At 33.6% G+C, this 20991-nt stretch overlaps 1 protein-coding gene and 1 pseudogene across 3 annotated transcripts in view; both read right to left on the bottom strand.

Annotated features, from left to right (window-relative positions):
- CD2AP (CD2 associated protein) overlaps positions 1–20991 on the bottom strand; it is a 150921-nt gene that overhangs the window by 21514 nt on the left and 108416 nt on the right. For all 3 annotated transcript variants that reach the window (XM_054491073.2, XM_054491075.2, XM_054491074.2), the window contains exons 12-15: positions 12385–12550; positions 8967–9109; positions 2132–2244; positions 391–492 (exon numbers count right to left, since the gene is read on the bottom strand). In XM_054491073.2, coding sequence (XP_054347048.1) covers positions 391–492; positions 2132–2244; positions 8967–9109; positions 12385–12550 — 524 coding nt within the window. The remainder of the gene's footprint in view (positions 1–390; positions 493–2131; positions 2245–8966; positions 9110–12384; positions 12551–20991) is intronic.
- Positions 10350–11696, bottom strand: LOC129038291 (dnaJ homolog subfamily C member 17-like; annotated as a pseudogene).

The raw sequence follows: 20991 nt of genomic DNA, 5'->3' as shown, positions 1-20991 counted from the left end.
ATGTACATACAGTATTCTGCCATTCATTCCAGTATATACTGAATGCTTAATTATTGTACTAAGCACCAAGCTAGGTAAGTACTATACAAGTGTTCATTTCTGACCTTAAGAATATATGTTTAATGGAGAAATGAAATAGATGCAGAGATCTATGCCTTAAAAAATATGAAATATGTAATATTTATTTTATTCAATTAAAATGTAAGCACTTTCAAAAATATTTGCAGAAAATAGTCTGACGAAGCTAAACAACTCAATTTTTTAGCAGCAATTATTTCATTTCTTGGCAGAAGAAATAATTGTTCCTAAAGAACACCTTAAATTCCCTATGTTTGATGTCCAGAAAGAATCCCAGAAAGTCAACAAACCTTAGACCACAATGCATCTCACCTTTGGAGAGTAGCATGTATCTTTTTTTAATTCAGATGGCTTCAGGTTGGCACTATCTTCTTCTTTTGGTAACTTCAAGATTTTTTCGGGGCTGTGAGTTGGCTAAATGATGTTTTAGAAGTCAAGAGACATAACAGACCAAAGAAAAGAAAAGGTAGTAAGTCTTTGGATAATAAAGCAAATAACTTTTATGGATTTTCAGCTGCTACTGTTGCTGATATCCCATTATTATTAATAGGATGCTATAAATACTTTCAAGCTGAATAACACATTGGCATATCTTGAGGGCAAAAACAGCTTGCCTCTTAGCAGCAAGGATTTTTTCCATTTAGGTAATTTTAAAAGTACTATAGTGTTTAAGAGCTAACATATTAACATTACAGTACCACCAGTACTCCAGGCAATGTAGAAAAAGCATACAAAGAAGTTAATACATTTAGACATGAGGACAAGTACTACAAAAACAATGAATATTTCACAACAATCATCAGAGAAATACAAATCAAAACTACAATGAGTTATTACCTCACCCCAATTAAAATGGTTTTTATCCAAAAGATAGGTAATAGCAAATGCTGGCAAGGATATGGAGATAGGGAACCCTCGTACACTGTTGGGGGGAATGTAAATGAGTACAATCACCATGGAGAAAAATTTGGAGGTTCCTCAAAAAACTAAATATAGAGCTACCATCTGATCCAGCACTGCTAGGTATATACCAAAAAATGGAAATCTGTATATCAAAGGGATATATCTGCACTCCCATGTTTACTGTAGCACTATTCACAAGAATATAGCCAAGAATTGGAATCAACCTAAGTGTCCATCAACAGACAAATGGATAAAGAAAATGTGATAACTATAGACAGTGGACTACTATTCAGTTACAAAAAAGAATGAGATCCTGTCATTTGCAACATGAATAGAACTGGAGTTCATTAAGTGAATTAAGCCTGGCACATAACAAACTTTGCATACTCTCACTATAAAAACTGAACTCATGGAGATAGAGAACAGAAAGATGGTTACCAGAGGCTGGGAAGGGTGTTAGTGAGGTGGCGGTAGGGATGGGGGGTGGTTAATGAATACAAAAAATAGAAAGAATGAGTAAGACCTAGTATTTGGTAGCATCACGGTAACTACTTGTCAAAAGGAATTTAATTGTACACTTAAAAATAACGAAGAGTACAATTTAGATGGTTTGTAACACAAAAGATAAATTCATGATGTGATGGATACTGCATTTACCCTGTTATAACTATTATGCATTTCATGCCTGTATTGAAATATCTCACATAACCCATAAATATACAAATCTATTATGTACCTGCCGAAGTTAATTTTAAAAATTTAGAAAAAAGAATAGAAAAAAAAAACACTGAATATTTCAGGGGAAAAAATTTTCTCAATCTTTCCTAAAGTGAGTATCTGCTGCTCAATTTTAATAACTGTTGTTGAAAGATAAATTAAACAGGTTCTTTCTTTGTCGCCCTTTGACCCTGTGCTCTGTGGCTATAGCCTCATGATAATTTCCTTCTGATTCTGTAACCTTTCATTCCAGACCCTGTTGGAATGAACACACCTCCCTCCCTCTATCTCCTTAAATACCAGCATTTGCCACTTGCGTATAAGAGCAATCCTCCTGATTTTTAAACTTAGGTAGAGCTGTAAGTCCTCTATCTTCAAATGGACTCTGCATTTGCTAAATCTACTGTAGTTTACGACAATTAGATGAACTCACAGAATGTCCACCATTGAAACGGCCCGGCAACCTTCTTCCAGGCATCTTTGGTCTATTTGCAGTGAGATGAAGTAAGTTTTCTGAGGAAGCTATGTCATCAAAATTTACAACATCTAGAAAATAAAAATAAACATTATTTACTAAGAGAATTGTACCTTTTTAAAGGTAAAAAATAATGTTTCAGTTTTTGGACAAACTATAAATTAAAAAGAGTACCACTACTTTGAAGAACTCACAAATTGACCTGTGCTTTTCATATGCATTTGGAAAACAACACTCACCCTTAAAAGAAAAAAAAAAAAATCCTCTTTACCTGATACATTTATATTAGTATATGACTTTATTAACACTATAAAGGTTGTTTCCAATAGAGACCTAGATCTCAACAAAAAGTACTTAGTGAAAAATAAATCTGTATCATAAACTGTAGTAGCATAAAAAACTCATCTTAAGTTCCTAACAAAGATCTACTTCTTAAACTCATAATAAATTACAAGATCTCGGAAAATCAGCATGTAAAATTTGTTTTGAACTTCAAGAAGTAGAATATTCAAATGTTAAGAATTAAACTTTATCTGGCACCCTGCCACTTTCGATTTGTGTTTCTCAATATAAAGCAAAAGCATGATTTAATGTACCTTTATGTGTATATGTATGTGCACAGTATTAGGTGGGACTCAAACTGTTTATAGTTCACTGCACGTTTGCTTAGACATTATCGTGTTTAGTAATCATAAGACAGCTACAAATCTAAGGCAAATCAGATACCAAAAAAAAAAAAAAAGAAAAAGCTACATGGATTACCAACTTACTTCCTCATCATCAAAGGCTGGCTGACCTTTGACCCGGTAACTTGGGTTTAAGGACAAATCTACTCTAAAACAATGATATATAATACTTTGCCTTTTCCTAGATGATTCAGAAAGTCTTGCTAAAGGAAATTTCTTTAACTCTGAAGCCCAGATATCTATATATGAATCAAGAACCCAAAAGGTAAACTACTACAGATACTTCCATTTTCAATATAACCTTCCTTTACCCCAGATTCCAAACTCAGGATATTAACCACAGTCAAAATGTTCTAACTAATAGCAGATTCCTTTGGTCTAATCGTCCAGATCTGTATTAATTCTTCACACTACCATCTGCCTAGATGTTTATAATACTTTCTGTCAGATATTTATATGTTCTAACTCAGTTATTTGTTTCTTTAAAAAGATCTAAAGATACTCATCATCACTGCCCACAAAACTTATTCATCAACTTATTTAGAAAATGCTTTTAAGGGATGGAGGACACAAAGATAAGGCAGAAAAAGAGGCATCACTGTTTGGTAATATGCATTTTATTAACAACTAGAATAATTTGCTGATAATTTTTTCTATCAATTTCTTTGTGTGTTCTCACTTGTATCAACTAAGCTGATTCATCAAAACAGATACTCTAATATACTTGACTTTTGAGTCTTTTGATAATTGTAAGTAATCATGAAATATAACAAACCATAATAATAAATGACAATGAAAAATGCATTATATAATCTGAAGGCGGTTGAATTTAAATATGTTTAAATGTCATGTTATTTGTAAATATCATAAAGAAAGCAATCAGTATTTTTAAAAGATGTTAAAATATGTCGTAGTTTGAAGGGTGAAAATTGCTTTTACACTGATGTGTGCATTAACAATCCACAAAGAGAAAACCTTAACAAGTACAATCCAATCATTTTAGCCTGTAGAGATTATTTTCAAATGCATATTTAAGCAACTTGCAGAAAGAAAAAGAAACAAACAGAAAAACACAGGAAAAGACAAAGAAAAATGAAACTGAAAGGGTAAATAAAACATAGATTTACAAAATTATACACCATGCTCATGTAAAATGTCTCTGTATGTCCAGTTTTGAACTACGACACCAAGACAAGTAACTTTACTATTCTAAAACTCTCTCAGGTTCTCCATTTAAGCCATTAGGTTAGTAAAATGGAACAGTGCACATTTTGGACTCATGACATATCTAAATGCTTTTAAATTTACCTAAGAGGGATAACAATGGATTTACACTGTACACATGGCATAACAGGCATGACAATCATTTAGCTTTTGCAATCACACTGTCACTCTGCCAGCCACTTACAATCTGCATGTTGCTAGGAACACATAAAATTTTTAAAAATCAAAATGAAATATCCAATTTGGAGAGAAAATAAACTGATTTTTACGGTTGCCAATTTTCTTTAAAAAAATTATCAAAAGAATATTTTAAACGAATCAGGAAACTTTTCCAAAATGAATTTCATTTTATCTAAAAATGGAAAACCAAAAGGGTTAGAATAAATAGACAGACAGACATGTACACTTTCAGTAAAATTACAAAGAAAAATCAATGTGCACCACCTATTTATATTGAAAATACTATTTTGATTGCTTTATAAACTTTCATCTTACCAAAATGGAGAAGGGTAGAATAATTTCCTGACACGTAAGAAGGGAAACATGGCAAACAGGCTAGGAAACAAAATCTGGAAAGAAAAGTCAAGGATAGGAATGTCTAGAAAAAAGACTAAACCAAAATAATTATTTTACAAAACAGGAAAAAAGAACAGCTGTAGAATGAATAAAACCATTTCAATGTTTGGCATATAACTATTTGCAGGTTATCTAACTTACACAAGATGTATATTAGGTTTTAGGTTTATTCCTTTGTCTTTCAAAGGGAAAAATTAATATTAGTATTAATTTCAATATGCATTAAGCTAGAAAGTCCTGTTTTATTACTCACTGAACACCAAGACAGCTTCCAAAAGGATGGCTTAGTGCTTTAAGAGGCCAGAGTAATAAATCAGCATGTTAACATCTCATAATGTAATTATAACTAAAATTAAATCAACTTTTAGTCAAGTTTTAGTCTTTAGCCCATGATAGAAATTACAACGATGAAAAGCAATTTTAATTCTATGGTATCAAAGAAGAAAAATACGTTAAATATTACTTTAAAATATCTCACTATAAAAATATGACTCAATACTATCTTTAAAATATTTCATACATAAATAAAAATTCACTAATGCCTTATATGGTACTTACAAGTCTTTAATATGGTATGATCAAGGAAATTATTAGAAACCAAATTTTTTTAAATTCTAGTTTAGATATAGGCTCACTTTTTATAGTATATGCTACTCAACAGGTACCTACTAGAAAAATTCCACCATAAATTATTTCTGGAAGAAATGACAAATATTGGAAAAGTAATTTTTAAAAAATAGATCAACTATCAAATAAACTTGAAGAAAAACAAATGTGTTTCCTTATTCAACAACGAGTGATTCCATCAAATAATATGTTTCTTTAAAATTGCTTTTGTTTGTTTGTTTTTGAGACAGTGTCTCACTGTATCACCCAGGCTGGAGAGCAATGGCATGATCAAGGCTCACTACAACCTCCAACTCTCAACTTTAAGCAATCCCCTCACCTCAGCCTCCCTCCCTAGTAGCTACACCATGGGACTACAGGTGCACACCATCATGCACAGCTTTTTTTTGTTTTTTTTTTTTCCTGTAGAGACACGGTCTCACTATGTTACCCAGGCTAGTCTCACTATGTTGCCCAAGCTAGTCTCTAACTCCTGGATGCAAGCAATCTTCCTGCTTTGACCTCCTAAAGTGCTATGATCACAGGCATGAAATTGCCTTTTAATCATAGAAAATCTTATCACAGAAAAACAATACTACACTGTAAGGAAACTTCATCAGTTGGGCTTTCTTAATGTAACAGCTATGTTACTATAAAATTTTCTATCTTACATTTTAAAACTAAGTTAAAGATAATTTTACTTTTCAGATAATGTACGATTTTAGAAATATGTGGACCACACAAGCTTTCTTATTAATTAGTAGTGGCACTGAGATTTTCCTTAAACCAATTTTTGAGGAAGTGTTTGTAATAGAGGAAAAAAAATTGTAAGCATGGTTCTTAACAGCTCTGATATTTATAAAACTACATTATATATGAGAATATATATGAAGAAGCTAAAAAGTTATGTCATGTCATTTAAAAAAGAGAAAATGTGAGTGTTCTGGATATGTCTTTCTTACATGTACAAAAGTCAGTCTGTATTTATATACATAGTTTATATATACACATAAATGTTTACATATGACTTTATAAATAAGAAAATCATATCTGAGAATAGAGTCAGGGATTTATATCCTTTATAGATTAGAACAAAAACAAAATGGGATGGGTTTAAAACAATGGAGGAAGGAGGAAAGAAGGAAAATAACATTTGTAATAACTTCCACGTCAGGTACTCCAGTAGACATATACACGTCCTAAATCATTCCATTGTTAGTTAAGGGGAAAAAACATTAAGAAACTTGCTATCAGCAGTCAACCATTAAATAAAACCCCTTTTGTTAACAGCAAAGTCAGTGTACTTTCTATTATTTCACCTCAAATTATTACAGTGCCTAATAATGAAATTTTCAATAAGTTTTTCATGTATGTTTTCAACTTTCTAAAACATATTAAAAAGGCTAGTTTCACACATTATATTTGAGGCTGTATTTGAGCCAAAATACTTTTTTTAAAGTATTAACATCACAGAAGAGGTAGAACACTTTTATATTACTAATACTAGGAACATATGATCTTCTAATTTAAAAAGGTAGCAGGAATCTCTGAATTATGTTTAGGACATACACTACTTACTTCCATCAATTATGCCTTTTATCTTAGCATGCAACTGTGCCTAAAACACTACTGAGGATATAAAACTTGCTCCGTAAATAATCTGACAGTTAACATGAACTAAATTCCCAACATTTGTATTTTCTGAACTTTACAGGGCCTAAGTATAGTACACCAACGGCAGTATAATTAAGTGGAAGGAATAAAGAACAGCAGCCTGAAAGTAGCTGTTACTTTTCTGACTTGGCTAAGTCTCAGCATCTCTAGATTATTTCCTTATTTATTTAAAGAAAAGAACAAATCAGAAATAAGATGTTTTCACGCCCTGTTCCACAAAGTCTCTGTTTACTATATGGGAAGTAAATAACAGCTATGTATAAAAGATAGAAATAGGGCCCCCCAAACCAAGTAAAAACAGAACTTTCCAGTCATCAATAGTTTGAAATTATTACATATATTATTTTTACTAGAAATACGGCAGTGTGTTGTGACTCTATACAGAAAAAGTTTCAAAAAAAAAGAAAATGTTGTAATTTACCTATATTTTAAAAAAAATTCCATTACCTTGACATAAACTAAATAAAACATTCAAGATGAATACAAAGCAAGAGATGTGGCTTCCAGACTTTACTCCTTCAATTCCCAAAGGGACTCCATCAACATTTAAAGACGTGTGTGATAAAGATCCCCCAAATTTGTGAAAATTTAAAATATAGTTGCAATAATTTTTTTATTTCCAGAGTTAAAATTGGGCAAATAATCTGCTTTTCTTCAACTATAACCTATGAAACAGATTTCTAGCTATATTTTAAATCAAACAGAAAACAATATGAACTGATCAAATTCTATTTACTGATAAGCTCAATAAAAAAGAATGATTTTTTAAAACATGAGGATTCTTTTGCTGTTTATCAATTAATAAGGATAATTTTCACCATATAAAACATACTGAATAAATTTCAATGAATTTCTCTAAAATACAATCAACATTTCAATTCCCAGAAATTAGTAGTAAATATAGCTTCATCCATAACAAGGGGAATCCAACTGTATAACAAAAGGATCTATAAGATGTTCAAATAAAAAGACTGAAAGGAGGTCACACTTTAAGTCAGAAACTTTGCATTCGCAAACTGAAAGACGGAAGAATAAGGTCACCTGAAAAAACCTGAAATGTAATAGCATATTTTATAATAAGGTAATAAAAAACATCTAAGTGTAACTGCCCTTGAAGTTTAAATGTAAACATGAAATATTAACAATGAAGCTAGAAAAATTAAAATATTAAGATTTCTTAAAAGAATATCACAGTAAAAATGAAAATTTAGAGTTCTCCTTTGATTTATGTGATAGTGCTTATTTAATGTGTCTGTAGCTTACTTTGTTTAGACACCAAATAGGAAAAAAAAAGCATCTGCTTCCTAGAGTTAAACTAAGAACATACATGAGAAAGTGCTTTGAAAAAGTTAAAAAACTAAACACAAACGCAAAGCACTATACAAAATATTAACAATTACCAGAAAGTAATGAAGGCACAATGCCTTTAATAATGAAAATTATCAAGACTTCTCTGTTTGAAGTTTTGCATTTTACAAATAATAATAGGTATTAAAAAAAAAAAACAGGAATTACAGATTAGACAAATAAAGATATCAGTAAGCTGAAAAACCAGTCCTAAAGCTTAAAAAAAAATTAGCAAAAGGGTTAGAAAAAGCATATTTTTGTACACTGGAAATAAAAGTATCTCTAGAGTAAGAGGAGAAATTTAAAGTCCTATGAAATATAATCTAATGCTGGCACTGGAAGTCCATGTCATCTCATTTTTAAACTTTTAAAACTAAAGTGTATTCATATCTCGGTTGGGTAGTACAGTCATTCCACTATAAAGAGGGAGTAATAGATGGGTCATCTTTTAACATCTATTTCAGTCCTCTGATCAGTAAGAAACCATAAAGTCTGATCAGTAAGGACCATAAAAATTTTACTTATCTTCTTTTATTATTTCTACTTTGGCTGCTAAATTTTAAACAAATTTCAACTGTGTAATTTCAACTTTATCCACACACAAATTGCATAAATATATCTCCTAAAGAGTTTCTTTGAGGTTTTTTTTAAATGCACCACCGCTGTCCATGCTGACTTACCTGTTTCTTTGGAGGTCCTTACTGTAAGTGAATCAAAGTCTACTGATTTTGGTCTAAGGGGCAACTGTTCAGAATCTAGCTTTGGTTTTGATACTGGCTCAGTTTCAAATTTTGATGAAATGGTAGAAACTTCCCCATTAATCCTGAAATAAGAAAAAAACATGCAAAAATCACTAGTATGAAACATGACTTTTTTTTTAATTGTGATTTAATGACATTAAAGATTGTATGGCCTAATACTGATTACTTTCTGTTCTGTAAAACCATTTCCATAAACGCAAAACTCTGTCCTAAGGCTGATCACAATGAAATAAAAAATGTGAGAACAGTTTAGTAAGTGTAGAACATTATTATAAACATAAAATTAACATTCAACAGATATTAGTATACAGAAAATATTAAAAATAATACTTAAAAATTAAACTGCAACAATAGAAAGACAACTCTAGAAGGTAAGCAACAGTGAGAGCTAAATCAAAATGTACAGAATGCTCCTGTATTTTCTTTTTTAAATTTTTTTATTATTTTAGATTATTTTTTATTTCAACAGGTGTTTGAGAAACAGGTGGTGTTTGGTTACATGAATAAGTTCTTTAGTGGTGATTTCTAAGATTTTGGTGCACCCACCACCCGAGCAGTGCACACTGTACCCAATGTGCAGTCTTTTATCCTTCATTCCCCTCCCACCCTTTCCCCTCAAGTCTCCAAAGTCCACTGTATCATTCTTATGCTTTTGTGTCCTCATAGCTTACTTAGCTCCCACATATTAGGGAGAACGTACAATGTTTGATTTTCCATTCGTGAGTTACTTCACTTAGAATAAGAGTCTCCAATTCCATCCAGGTTGCTGTGAATGCCATTTTTTCCATCTTTTTTATGGCTGAGTAGTATCCCATGGTATATATATATACCACAATTTCTTTATTCACTCATTGATTCATGGGCATTTGGGCTGGTTCCATACTTTGCAATTGCGAATTGTGCTGCTATAAACATGCATATGCAAGTTATCTTTTTCGTATAATGACTTATTTTCCTCTGGGTAGATACCCAGTAATGGGATTGCTGGATCAAATGGTAGATCTGCTTTTAGTTCTTTAAGGAATCTCCACACTGCTTTCCATAGTGGTTCTACTAGTTTACATTCCTACCAGCAGTGTAGAAGTGTTCCCTTTTCACTGCATCCATGCTAACATCTATTATTTTTTGATTTTTTGATTATGGCCATTCTTGCAGAAGTAAGGTGGTATCACATTGCGGTTTTGATTTGTATTCCCTGATAATTAGCGATTTTGATAATTTTTCCATATGCTTGTTGGCCATTTGTATATCTTCTTTTGAGAATTGTCTATTCATGTACTTAGTCCAGTTTCTGATGGGATTGTTTCTTTCTTGCTTTTAAAGTTTATTGGTGATGTTTTAAAAAGGGCTGTGACTTAGGAAGGCTGTGGCAGGAGACTAAATGGGCTGCCACTCCTTGACTACTGCTGCATGTGGTAAGAACAGACACCACTGGGTCCCTTCACTGTCCTAGGTGGCTGGGGCCCACTGCACCCCGGAGTCTTCCTTTGAAAGAGGAAATTTTTCGAGGATTATCACCCAGGCCAACTTTATTCCAGACAGCCATCTCTGCAGCTTCAACAGTCCCAAACTCCATGACACCAGTACCTGCCTTCTTACTCAAAAGCACCAGGTTGAGAATTCCACCATACTTTTGCAAAAGCCCCAAGAGGACACCTTTGGAGTACCTGCCTTCCGACTCATCCTTCCTGCACTTCCATTTCAGTTTTAGTTTTGGGTTCCTTTGTCTTCAGTATTTTCTGACCTTCAATCTCAAGTCAAGTTCCTGGCACATCTGCTCCTGGATCATCATCTGCTGTTCCTCCAGCTGCCAGGAACACTATTCACTAAGATGTTCAATCTCCTGCTCAAGTGTCCTGGTGCTCTAGCTTTCCTCCACCTTCTCACTCACCTGGGCCTGGGCCTCAGGTCATGATTAGCTTTTTTTATTCTCTCATCAAGCCTCTGGGTCCTCTATGCTGTCTGCTTCTTGGCTTTTCTAACATGATCATATGCAGCCCTGGCTGCAGCAAGGCCTGAGAAAGCTAGTGGAGGAGTTCAGCTGCTCTGTGATTATCCAACTTGTCTGGGTGGCAGGAGAGGGCCTTCTGCCTACATGCCTCCTTCACCTCTTTGTCTGCTGCTTTCTCCATGATGCCTAGCAGCACAAACAGGTCCATCTCTAAAAGCCCTTGGTTTGCCATGGTTCCAACCCTGACTGGATTTGTACTATAATTCCCCAAGTGTTTTAAGCATGCACAAGGACTGTTGGCACAGCCAATAGAATAGGGCTTAGAACCCTGGGAATTTACTGATGCATTTTAATAACCAAAGCTCCAATAAAATTCCCAGAACCTGCCTGTGATCTTTGTTTACATATCCAGCTTTCAACATGTTTATATTCTTCTTGGATGTTATTTACAACATTAAAATAAACTTTAACTTTTCAAAAAGATAAAAGATAAGAAGTGTTGGTGAGCATCTTAAGGAAAGGGAACACTTGCACACTGTTGGTAGGAATGTAAATTCCTAGAGCCATTATGGAAAACAGTACAAAGGTCCCTCGAGAAATTAAAAAGATAATTATCATATGATCTAGCAATTCCATCACTGGGTCCATATCCAAAGGAAATAAAATCAATATGTCAAAGAAATATATGCATTCCCATGTTTACTACAGCACTATTCACAACAGCCAAAATATGGAAGCAACCTAAAGTATCAATGGATGAATGAATAAAGAAAATGTGGCATATACACACAAAGAATACCATTCAGCCATAAAAAAAGCAAGCAAGCCTGCCATTTGCAACAACATCAACGAATCTGAAGGATGTTAAGTCAAACAAGCCAGGCACAGAAAGACAAATACCACATGTTCTCCACTCAAATGCGAAGTCTAAAAAAGTTGATCCCATAGAAATAGAGAGTAGAACGGTGATTACCAGAGTCTGAAGTGGTTGTGAGTTGGAGGGGAGTGGGAAGATGTGGTCAAGGAATACATATTTACAGTTAGAGGGAATAAGTTTTAAGAAATCCATTGTACATTTCAGTGACTGCAGTTAATGTGATGTACTGCATTCTTTAAAAATGCTAAGAGTGAATGTTGTGTTCTCATCATAAAAATGTTAACTATGTGAGGTTATCAGTTACCGAAGCCATTCCACAATGTATTATATATATGCTTTAAAACATCATGTTGTATACAATAAATACATAAAATTGTATATGTCAATTTTAAAAATAAATATAATTGAAAAACAAGAAAAAACTTACCTGGAGATTTAGAAGGCAATAGAGCCATTAAGGTCAAAGGTGAGTAAATCAATAAGCTAATTTAAAATTAGGTAAAACTTACTTGGCTATAGGAGGTGGTGGAGGAACTGGTTTTTCAGGTCGCTTTGGGTACATTGTTCCAGAAGATCTCAATAAATTATTGGCTTTGGTAGGTGGAGTAGGTTTCTTGGGTGGGACTTGTGGAGCTGCTGGTTTAGAAGGTTTCTGTTCCAGTGTTGATTTTTCATCTAAGATTAAAAATATTCCACAAGTTATTAACAATCAAAATTATTTAGGTTCTTCTATTTCCAAAAGTTTGTATCAGGCTGGAAAAGTGTGACAGAGGCAGACATGAACTTTCATTCTCTATATTTGTATACGTGTGCACTGTTTTACTTATTTTAAAGTTATATTTTAATTTAATAATCCTAAATAACTTTAAAAAATGCTTATTATGGTAGAGAGGAAAACCACTAATAAGCTTCGGATTAGCAGATAATGCCTGCTTTTTATTATGTTCCCAGGAAGCTTTGCTTTTAAGTGTAGTAGTCTATCTCAAATACAACCACGTATGATTTTACTCTAACCAGAAAATTATCTAGACTTAAATCCAGACTATTTTCTGAAACTTCACAGAGAACTGAAAACAAGTAGAAACTCAAGTCCTATATAACATTCAAATTTAAAAAGCATGATGGTGAAGGAAAAAAAAAAGCAAATGTTAAGAGAAACTAGGGCAAGACTGCTTAGCCACAGATGAGAGAATTATGGGCTTATATTTGTAATTCTTACTACTGTACTAAGAATTTTATTAATACCATTTCATTTAATAATGCAATGAAATGGGTATTTCCATTTGAAGTAGAAGAAAATAAGCTGGAAAAAAACAATTTTGACAATTTTGTACTATGTCAATAAAGACAATTTTATCACCAAAAAAGCAACAAGTACTCTTTTACTACACATGACATACCTGCTTCCTGATCTTTCAGGTGCTCATAAATAAGTATTAAAATTGACACATGTGTACATGAGATAGTCATAATACAGCAGTCAGCTAAAATGTGTCTTAAGACATATGTACAAAAATAAGAAGCTCCTAAGCACCATACTGAATAATTTTCAAAATTTACTTGGTCTTTGAAAAAAATGTCTATCACAAGACCACAAATAATTCTGTAAGATTTCATATCAACCAGAAACTGGTGATTATAAAACCTGAACATCGTAGCACATAGCTAAACCTCTTCCTTTTAAAACTTACAAGTTTTATTTCACAATGAATACAAAATACTATTTTCTCACTTTTACCACTTATTTAATACTTTGAATCATATGAAAATATAGCTTAGTCTATAAAATTCTGGTCATCATTTGGTACAAAAATCTACTTTTATATGGCCTCAAGATGTAACAATGTACCATATATAATTATACCATCAGGAATTTTTAAAAAACCAAACTCTCCAATTGAAATCAATAATGAAATAAAGCTATTTGTAGTTGTAACAACCAGCCAAACTTAAATTTCTAGAAATTAAGAGATGTTTTATATAAAACACCATGAAAAAAGGTCAAAGGATATAAATTAAAGAGAAGTTCACTGATTGAATATATTTCTTTTAACAGATACACAAATAACAGCTTGAAATTCTGTAGTGTTAGTCTACAAAAAAGAATACATGGAAATCAAAAGAACAAAAATACGACTCATCATTCCTGGTTATGTCCATAACTAAATCAACTATAAGGTACTGACTTATTATATAACTACTATAAGATGGCAACGTATTTATGTACTAGATTTTATTTTTTTAGTTGAGGTGACATTTACATAACATAAAATTAAAAATTCTAAAATGAACAATTCAGTGCCATTTAGTACATTCACGTTATGCAACCACCACCTTTATCTACTTCTAAAACACTTCCAACACCCCAAAAGATAACCCTTTCCTAATTAATTAGTTAACCCCTGGCAAACAGCAACCTGCCTTCTATCTTCTATGGATTTACCCATTTTGGATACTTCATACACATGGAATCACGCAGTTATCTTTGTGTCTGGCTTCTTTCACTTAGCCCAGTGTTTTAGTAGTTTATCCTCTTCATAACATATAGCAGTATTTCATTCCTTTTTGTGACTGAATAATATTCCATTATACATATACACACACATATATAAAACACAATCTGTTTATCCATTGAAGTATATCTGGATTCCTTCTACCTTTTGCCTGCTGTAAATAGTGCTGCTATGAATATTTATGTACAATACATGAGGGTCTGTTTTCAATTCTCTTGGACGTTTGGAACTGCTGGGTCATATGGTAATTCCATGTTTAACTTTCTGAAGAACCACCTAACTGCTTTTCATAGTAGCTAAAACATTTTCTATTTGCACCAGTAATGTATAAAAGCCCAATTTCTCCACATCCTTGCAAACATTTATTACTTATTTTCCTTTCTTAAAAAAATTTCAACCATCTCAGTGGGTGTGAAGTGGCGCTCGCTGTGGTTTTGATTTGCATTTCCCTAAAGACTAATGATGTTAAACATCTTGTCAAGTGCTTACTGACATGATTAATGATGTTAAACATCTTTTCAAGTGCTTATATAACAAGCATGCTTATAAACATGCTTGTTATAAAAAACAAAACATATATATATCCTTTAGATAAATATCTATTTCAGCCTGTGCTGCAGTTTTAAATAGGTTTGTCTTTTTGTTGTTAAGTTATAACAGTCCTTTATATATTCCAGATACTTGCAAATCTGGTAAGATTTCTCCCATTTTGTAAGTTGTCTTTTTACTTTCTTAATGTCCTTTAATGCATAGAAGTTTTTAATTTTGATAAAGTACAATTATTTTTTCTTTGGTTAAATATGCTTTTTGTGACAGTCTAAAAAGAACAAAATACTTTTCTCTAGATTCATAACACTCTGACACACCAAATGTGTGGGGATTTATTCCCACAACAACCAATTATCTAGCACCAGCTGAGGGTCCTATAATTTAATTCAATTCTGACACCATCTTTCTGGGGTTAGCATCAGATCCCACAAGTTAAAGGCTCAGACCCACAAGACTGCTCCCATTTCAGATTCCAATCTCAAGTCCTGTCCTCTCATACTTCTGATCAATTGGCTATAAATTGGGGATTCCCATGATCACTCCTTGGGTTTGATAACTTGTTAGAAGAGCTCACAGAACTCAGGAAGGCACTTTACTCACTGTTAACAGTTTATTATAAAGCATACAGCTCAGAACAGCCAAATGGAACACATGCAAAAGGCAAGGTATGCAGGAAGACATGCAGCGTTTCCATAACTTCTCCAGGTGTACCACCTTCCCATCCCCTCAATGTGTTCACCAACCCACGAGCTCTCTAAACTCTGTTTAGGGTTTTTAATGAAAGCTAAACATTTGGTTGGTTCCCCTGGCAACAAGGCCCCTCCCCATCCTTAGGGACTTTACAAAAGCCTCCTCATTAATATAAACTCAGACGTGGTTGAAAGATGCTTGTTATAAATAACAAAAGATGTTCCTCTCATCTTTATCACTCAGGAAATTTCAAGGGTTTTAGGAGCTATGGTGCCAGGAACCAGGGACAAATATTAAATATGCATTCCTTATTATATCACAATATCACACGTATCTGAAAACCTATTGCCAAATCCAAGGCCATGAAGATTTACTCTTGTTTTCATCTAAGAGTTTTAACTCTTATATTTAAGGTCAATGATCCATTTTCAGTTACTTTTTGCTTACAGTGTGGGGTAGGGCTCCAAATTCATTCTTCTGAGAACATCCAGCTGTGAGTACTAGAATGTTAGTTCAGCTAAAAATTTGCCAAATCCAAGAGAAAATGTAGATTTAAGGGGGAAAAAAAAAGTTCTATGTTAGCTGCCTGAATGACCAAGGAAGAATTACATAAAGTACAGATATTATGATAATTTAAGATACAGGCTGGGTGCAGTGGCTCATGCCTTTAACCCAAACACTTTGGGAGGCTGAGATGGGGGCATCGCTTGAAGCCAGGAGTTCATGACAAGCCTGGGCAACAAATCAATACCCCCATATCTATAAAAGAAAAAAATAAATAAATTAGCCAGTTATGGTGACATGTACCTTTAGTCCCAGCTACTCTGGAGGCCGAGGTGAGAGAATCACCTGAGCCTAGGAGTTTGAGGCTGCAGTGGGCTATGACATCACTGCACTCTAGCCTGGGCAACAGAGTGAGAACCTGTCTCCAAGAAAGAAAATGAAATACAGAAAAGAGTTATCTCCAGTGTACAATTTTTTTTAACAAAAATGTCTAAAATGTATGCTAGCAAAATAACCAAAATATGTCCTTTTATTTGCTTCAGAATATAGCAATACATTACCAACACTGTACATAATAAGTTAACCCATTTATTAATTCAGATGAGGGTCAATGTCCTACTGCATTAATTGAAATGCAAAAATAAGTGATAATATGGGCACCAAGGCAGGAGTGATTCCAAGTGCATAAATTCTAATTTAAAAAATCTAATATTCTATTCTTTGTGATCACCTGGAGATGCCTTAGAGAAAAAATGTACTACCTAAAAAGTAGTGAGTCTATTCTTAATTGAACCTACTTTCCTTTTTAGAAAATTTTAGGACAAAATATATTTATTCATATTTATCTCACTGAGGTTTAAACTGCAGCGCAACATTTTCAGAAACGGTAAGTATAAAGTTTGAGAAACTATTACTGTTCTCAAACTTTACATAGAGTAACCACCACATAGGCCAAGAACTGAACATGATCCACATCTCTGAAGTTACCCTTATCCTTCTTCCCAATCACTACCCCACCTGCTCCCACTCAAGCTGTCTTCTAACACCATAGATTATTTATGAATATTTTTAACTTTATGTCAATGAAATCCTAAGATTCATTTTGCTGTGTGTAGCTCTAGTTCATTTATTTGTTGCTACGTGGTAACATGGTATATGAATATACCTCAACTCCTTTACCCATTCTTTTGCTGATGAACATTTGTGCTGTTTCCAATGGCAACTTTGTTATAAATTTATAAATTTTGTTATAAATTGCACTGAATGTGCAGATTGCTTTGGGTAGTATGGAAGTTTTAACAATATTGATTCTTCCAATCCTTAAACATGGAATATTTTTCCATTTTTTTGTGTGTCTTCTTCAATTCCTTGCCTCAATGTTTTCTTTGCATATATCCAGGTTGGATTCCACAGTATTCTTGGTTTTGTGGCCTGATGCTTTTAACCACTTTTAGAAAATTGAAAACCATTGTATCTTCAAATACAGTTTCTGCTCCATTTTTTTCTCCCTCCTATCTGGTCCTCCAATTACATGTACATAAGACCTTCTCACTGTACAGTCATCCCCCTGTATATACAGAGGATTGGTGCTAAGATCCTCACGTATACCAAAAGCACACATACTCAAATCCAATGGTGAGCACTGTGGAACTTGCCTGCACAAAAGTTGGCTCTCCTCATATGCGGTTTTGTATTCTCACAAATACTGTATTTTTATTCCCCATTAGACTGAAAAAAATCTATGTATACATGGACCCCATATAGTTCAAACTCATGTTGTTCAAGAGTCAACCATATTCTTTATGTCTCTTAAGGTCTTTTCCATATTTTCTATCTTTTTTGTCTCCTTATGTTTCAGTTATTTTCTTTTAAAAATATACACACATATATTGACATTTGTGTGTATATATTTACATATACTTATATATGTAAACGAATTCATTTAAGCTTAGATTGACTCACATTCATATATATTTATAAGGTTCTAGTTCTGTCAAAATTATCAACCCCATCTTTTATTACTTCTAACATTTACTAAGCATAGTTACTTTAAAGCTTATATCTAGTATCTCTAATATCTAGATCCCCTAAAGGCCAGGTTCCATTGTCTGTTGTTCTTGGTTTCTAGCCATGTGCCATATCTATAGGTATGCCTAATTATCTCTGAATGAGTACAAGACACAAAAGATTTATAGGAAAACATAGAGATAATTTAAAACTCTAGATGATGTCTTCTTCTCTAGAGAATGACGGTTTACTTTTATTCTTTCAGTAAGCTAAGGTAGGGATAGTAAAAATCCCAGGTCACCTTCCTCCCATCAAGAATTGAGATTATTAGAAGTTGAACTTCAGTGTTCCTCAGAGTTAGGTCTATTTCCATTTCATACTTCCTCCTACAGTAAATCCCTTTAGGAACTAAATCAAAACCTAGTTCACTAGGATACCTCCTCTTTCATGAGCTTTGAACTCTAATTTTTGTCTCCTTGAACCCAAAAGTCTATCGAAAGTTCTTTTCATAGGCTAAGCTACCACTTTCAAGATTGGCAAATGCTCCAACAGGAAATATGAGCCCCAATGCCAGACTTTACTGGGCTCTCCTCTTCCCCTCTATCTTGATCTTATGATTCTTCATTTTATTTGTAGCTCTCCTACTCCTAGCAGATGACTCTGACAAATATATATATATACGTGTGTATATACATGTGTATATATATATTTGTGTATATATATGTGTATATATATATTTGTGTGTGTATATATGTGTGTATATTTGTGTATATATATGTGTGTGTATATATATTTGTGTGTGTGTGTGTGTGTGTGTGTGTGTGTGTGTGTGTGTATTCAAGAGTTCCTGGTCATCAAACAACTTCTTAAATGTATATATTCTAAGAAAGCTCTCTTCGCATTCTTACGCTAAGCAATCTTATTGGACAATCTTACCCATATCTGTAAACTTAATACCTAACTTCCAGAATAGCACCTTCCAACTAAACACTTAATACAAACTCTTAGCAAAAGTTCAGCCAATATTTCGTATCAAATCCCATGTCAAAAGCTGAATTCACATGGTTTCCTCCAGAAACTGTCTCTATTCCATACTTCCTATCTCATTTCCCCATCGTCATAATCATTAGTATCTCATTAGTCAACAAGATGTCAAAGCAGAACCTAAATTGCATTCCTTATGATAGATCCTAAATATATCTCAAAGTCTTCAGCAGACAATGCAGTTGAGTCCTCCCAAATCAATCCTACTTTCATATGATTACACTGAGACAATCAGTAAATAGTATTCTTACAAGTCTCATTGGTCTAGAGGTAAATGTGCCCAAAACTGGTCGAAGAAACTGAAAGGACTTACATTCTATGGTTAGGGAGAGGTTTTCCTCTCTTTCCTGTCAAACGGACAAGAAATCATGTCGCCCTGATTGCCACTCTCAGCATTCTTGTGATCACAAGAGGAGACAGTCTGAAGATAAAGTGTACACTGAGGATGGCAGAATGGAAAGATATAATTCAGGTCCATAACAGAATCACTGAGTGGCAGGTCATATGACTCCTACTTCTAGACTTTCAATTATGTGAGATTGTTTTCCCTATTGTTTAAGTCAGTTTCAATAAGGATTTTCTGTTCTTTGCTCTTGAAACACTTCAGCTTCCTTTTACCCATACCACCTTCCACTATCCACACCACCATTATCTAGCTAAACACCACTAGAAGGAAGTTTCAGAAAAACAAATGTAAGCATGTCATAATCTGGAACCCTTCAGATTTTAAAGAATCCTTCATATTACATAATAAGTACTGCATTAAGTATTCCCTATGTATTATACACCTATTGTGTAACGCGTTAGAGAACCAATGGCAAGTAAGGTACAGGTATCTATACACACACCTTTTCCCTCATGGAGTTTAACCAAGTGCAGGGTAAAGAATATCCCAAAACAAACATCTAAACCAATATGTAACAGACAATAATGAGAAATACCTACTTTTAAATAATGTAGGTAAGGAAAATACTGTCAAGGAAGCAAAATTTTAAGCTGGAACCTAAAAGATGAGAAAAACCTGGCCATGAAAGATTCTGAGAGAAGTACAATTCCAGAGAAAGAAGGATGTCCCCTAAAAAAGTATGTATTTTAGACAGAAAGTAGGAAATACAAACAGATGGAACTGCAAACACACAGAAAGCAATAAATGTAAATAAATCCAACCACTGACTGGGAATCAGAAGTATACAAATGGTGGCTGAAGCCATGAGCCTACAATAATAGAATTCAGAAGGAAATGCTCCTAAAGCAAAAGTGAGCAGATTCACTGCTTCTACCAGTGAAAGTATAGAACCAGACTGGCCTTCAGCACCATTTTATACTCTTTCTGTGGGTATGACTGTATATGTGTGTAGAGAAGTGAGGAGGACATATAGATAAAAGTTACCATTAAGTGATTTTATAAGAAACAGCACCTTTGTTACATTATCTTCTACACATTTATATGCCTCCCTACCTGCATTCCAAAATAATTATGAGTTCCTCCCTTTGTATCATGAATTTCATACCAATGACATGATGAGTATCTTACTGAAAGATAAATACAAAAAAGGACATCTCAAAAAGCAGGATAACTTGTGCTTCAAAGTGGTAATATTATTACCATTCTGGGACACAGCTTGCCAGGATTTTAGGTACTTCTGGGAAAATGAAAACAACAGAGGGGAGAACTGCTAAGCAGGTTTGAGAAAATCCACGTGGTGGCTTGGGACAGAAAGTAGAAAGTGAGAGTTTAATCACCTATCTAAACATTTGGGAAAATATCCCATGAAATAATGGGGAATCACTTAAGAGTCCGAAATAGAG

This window comes from Pongo pygmaeus, chromosome 5 (genome assembly GCF_028885625.2).
Source record: "Pongo pygmaeus isolate AG05252 chromosome 5, NHGRI_mPonPyg2-v2.0_pri, whole genome shotgun sequence".
Lineage (NCBI taxonomy): Eukaryota > Metazoa > Chordata > Mammalia > Primates > Hominidae > Pongo > Pongo pygmaeus.
This window is presented reverse-complemented; position numbering and strand designations above follow the sequence as displayed.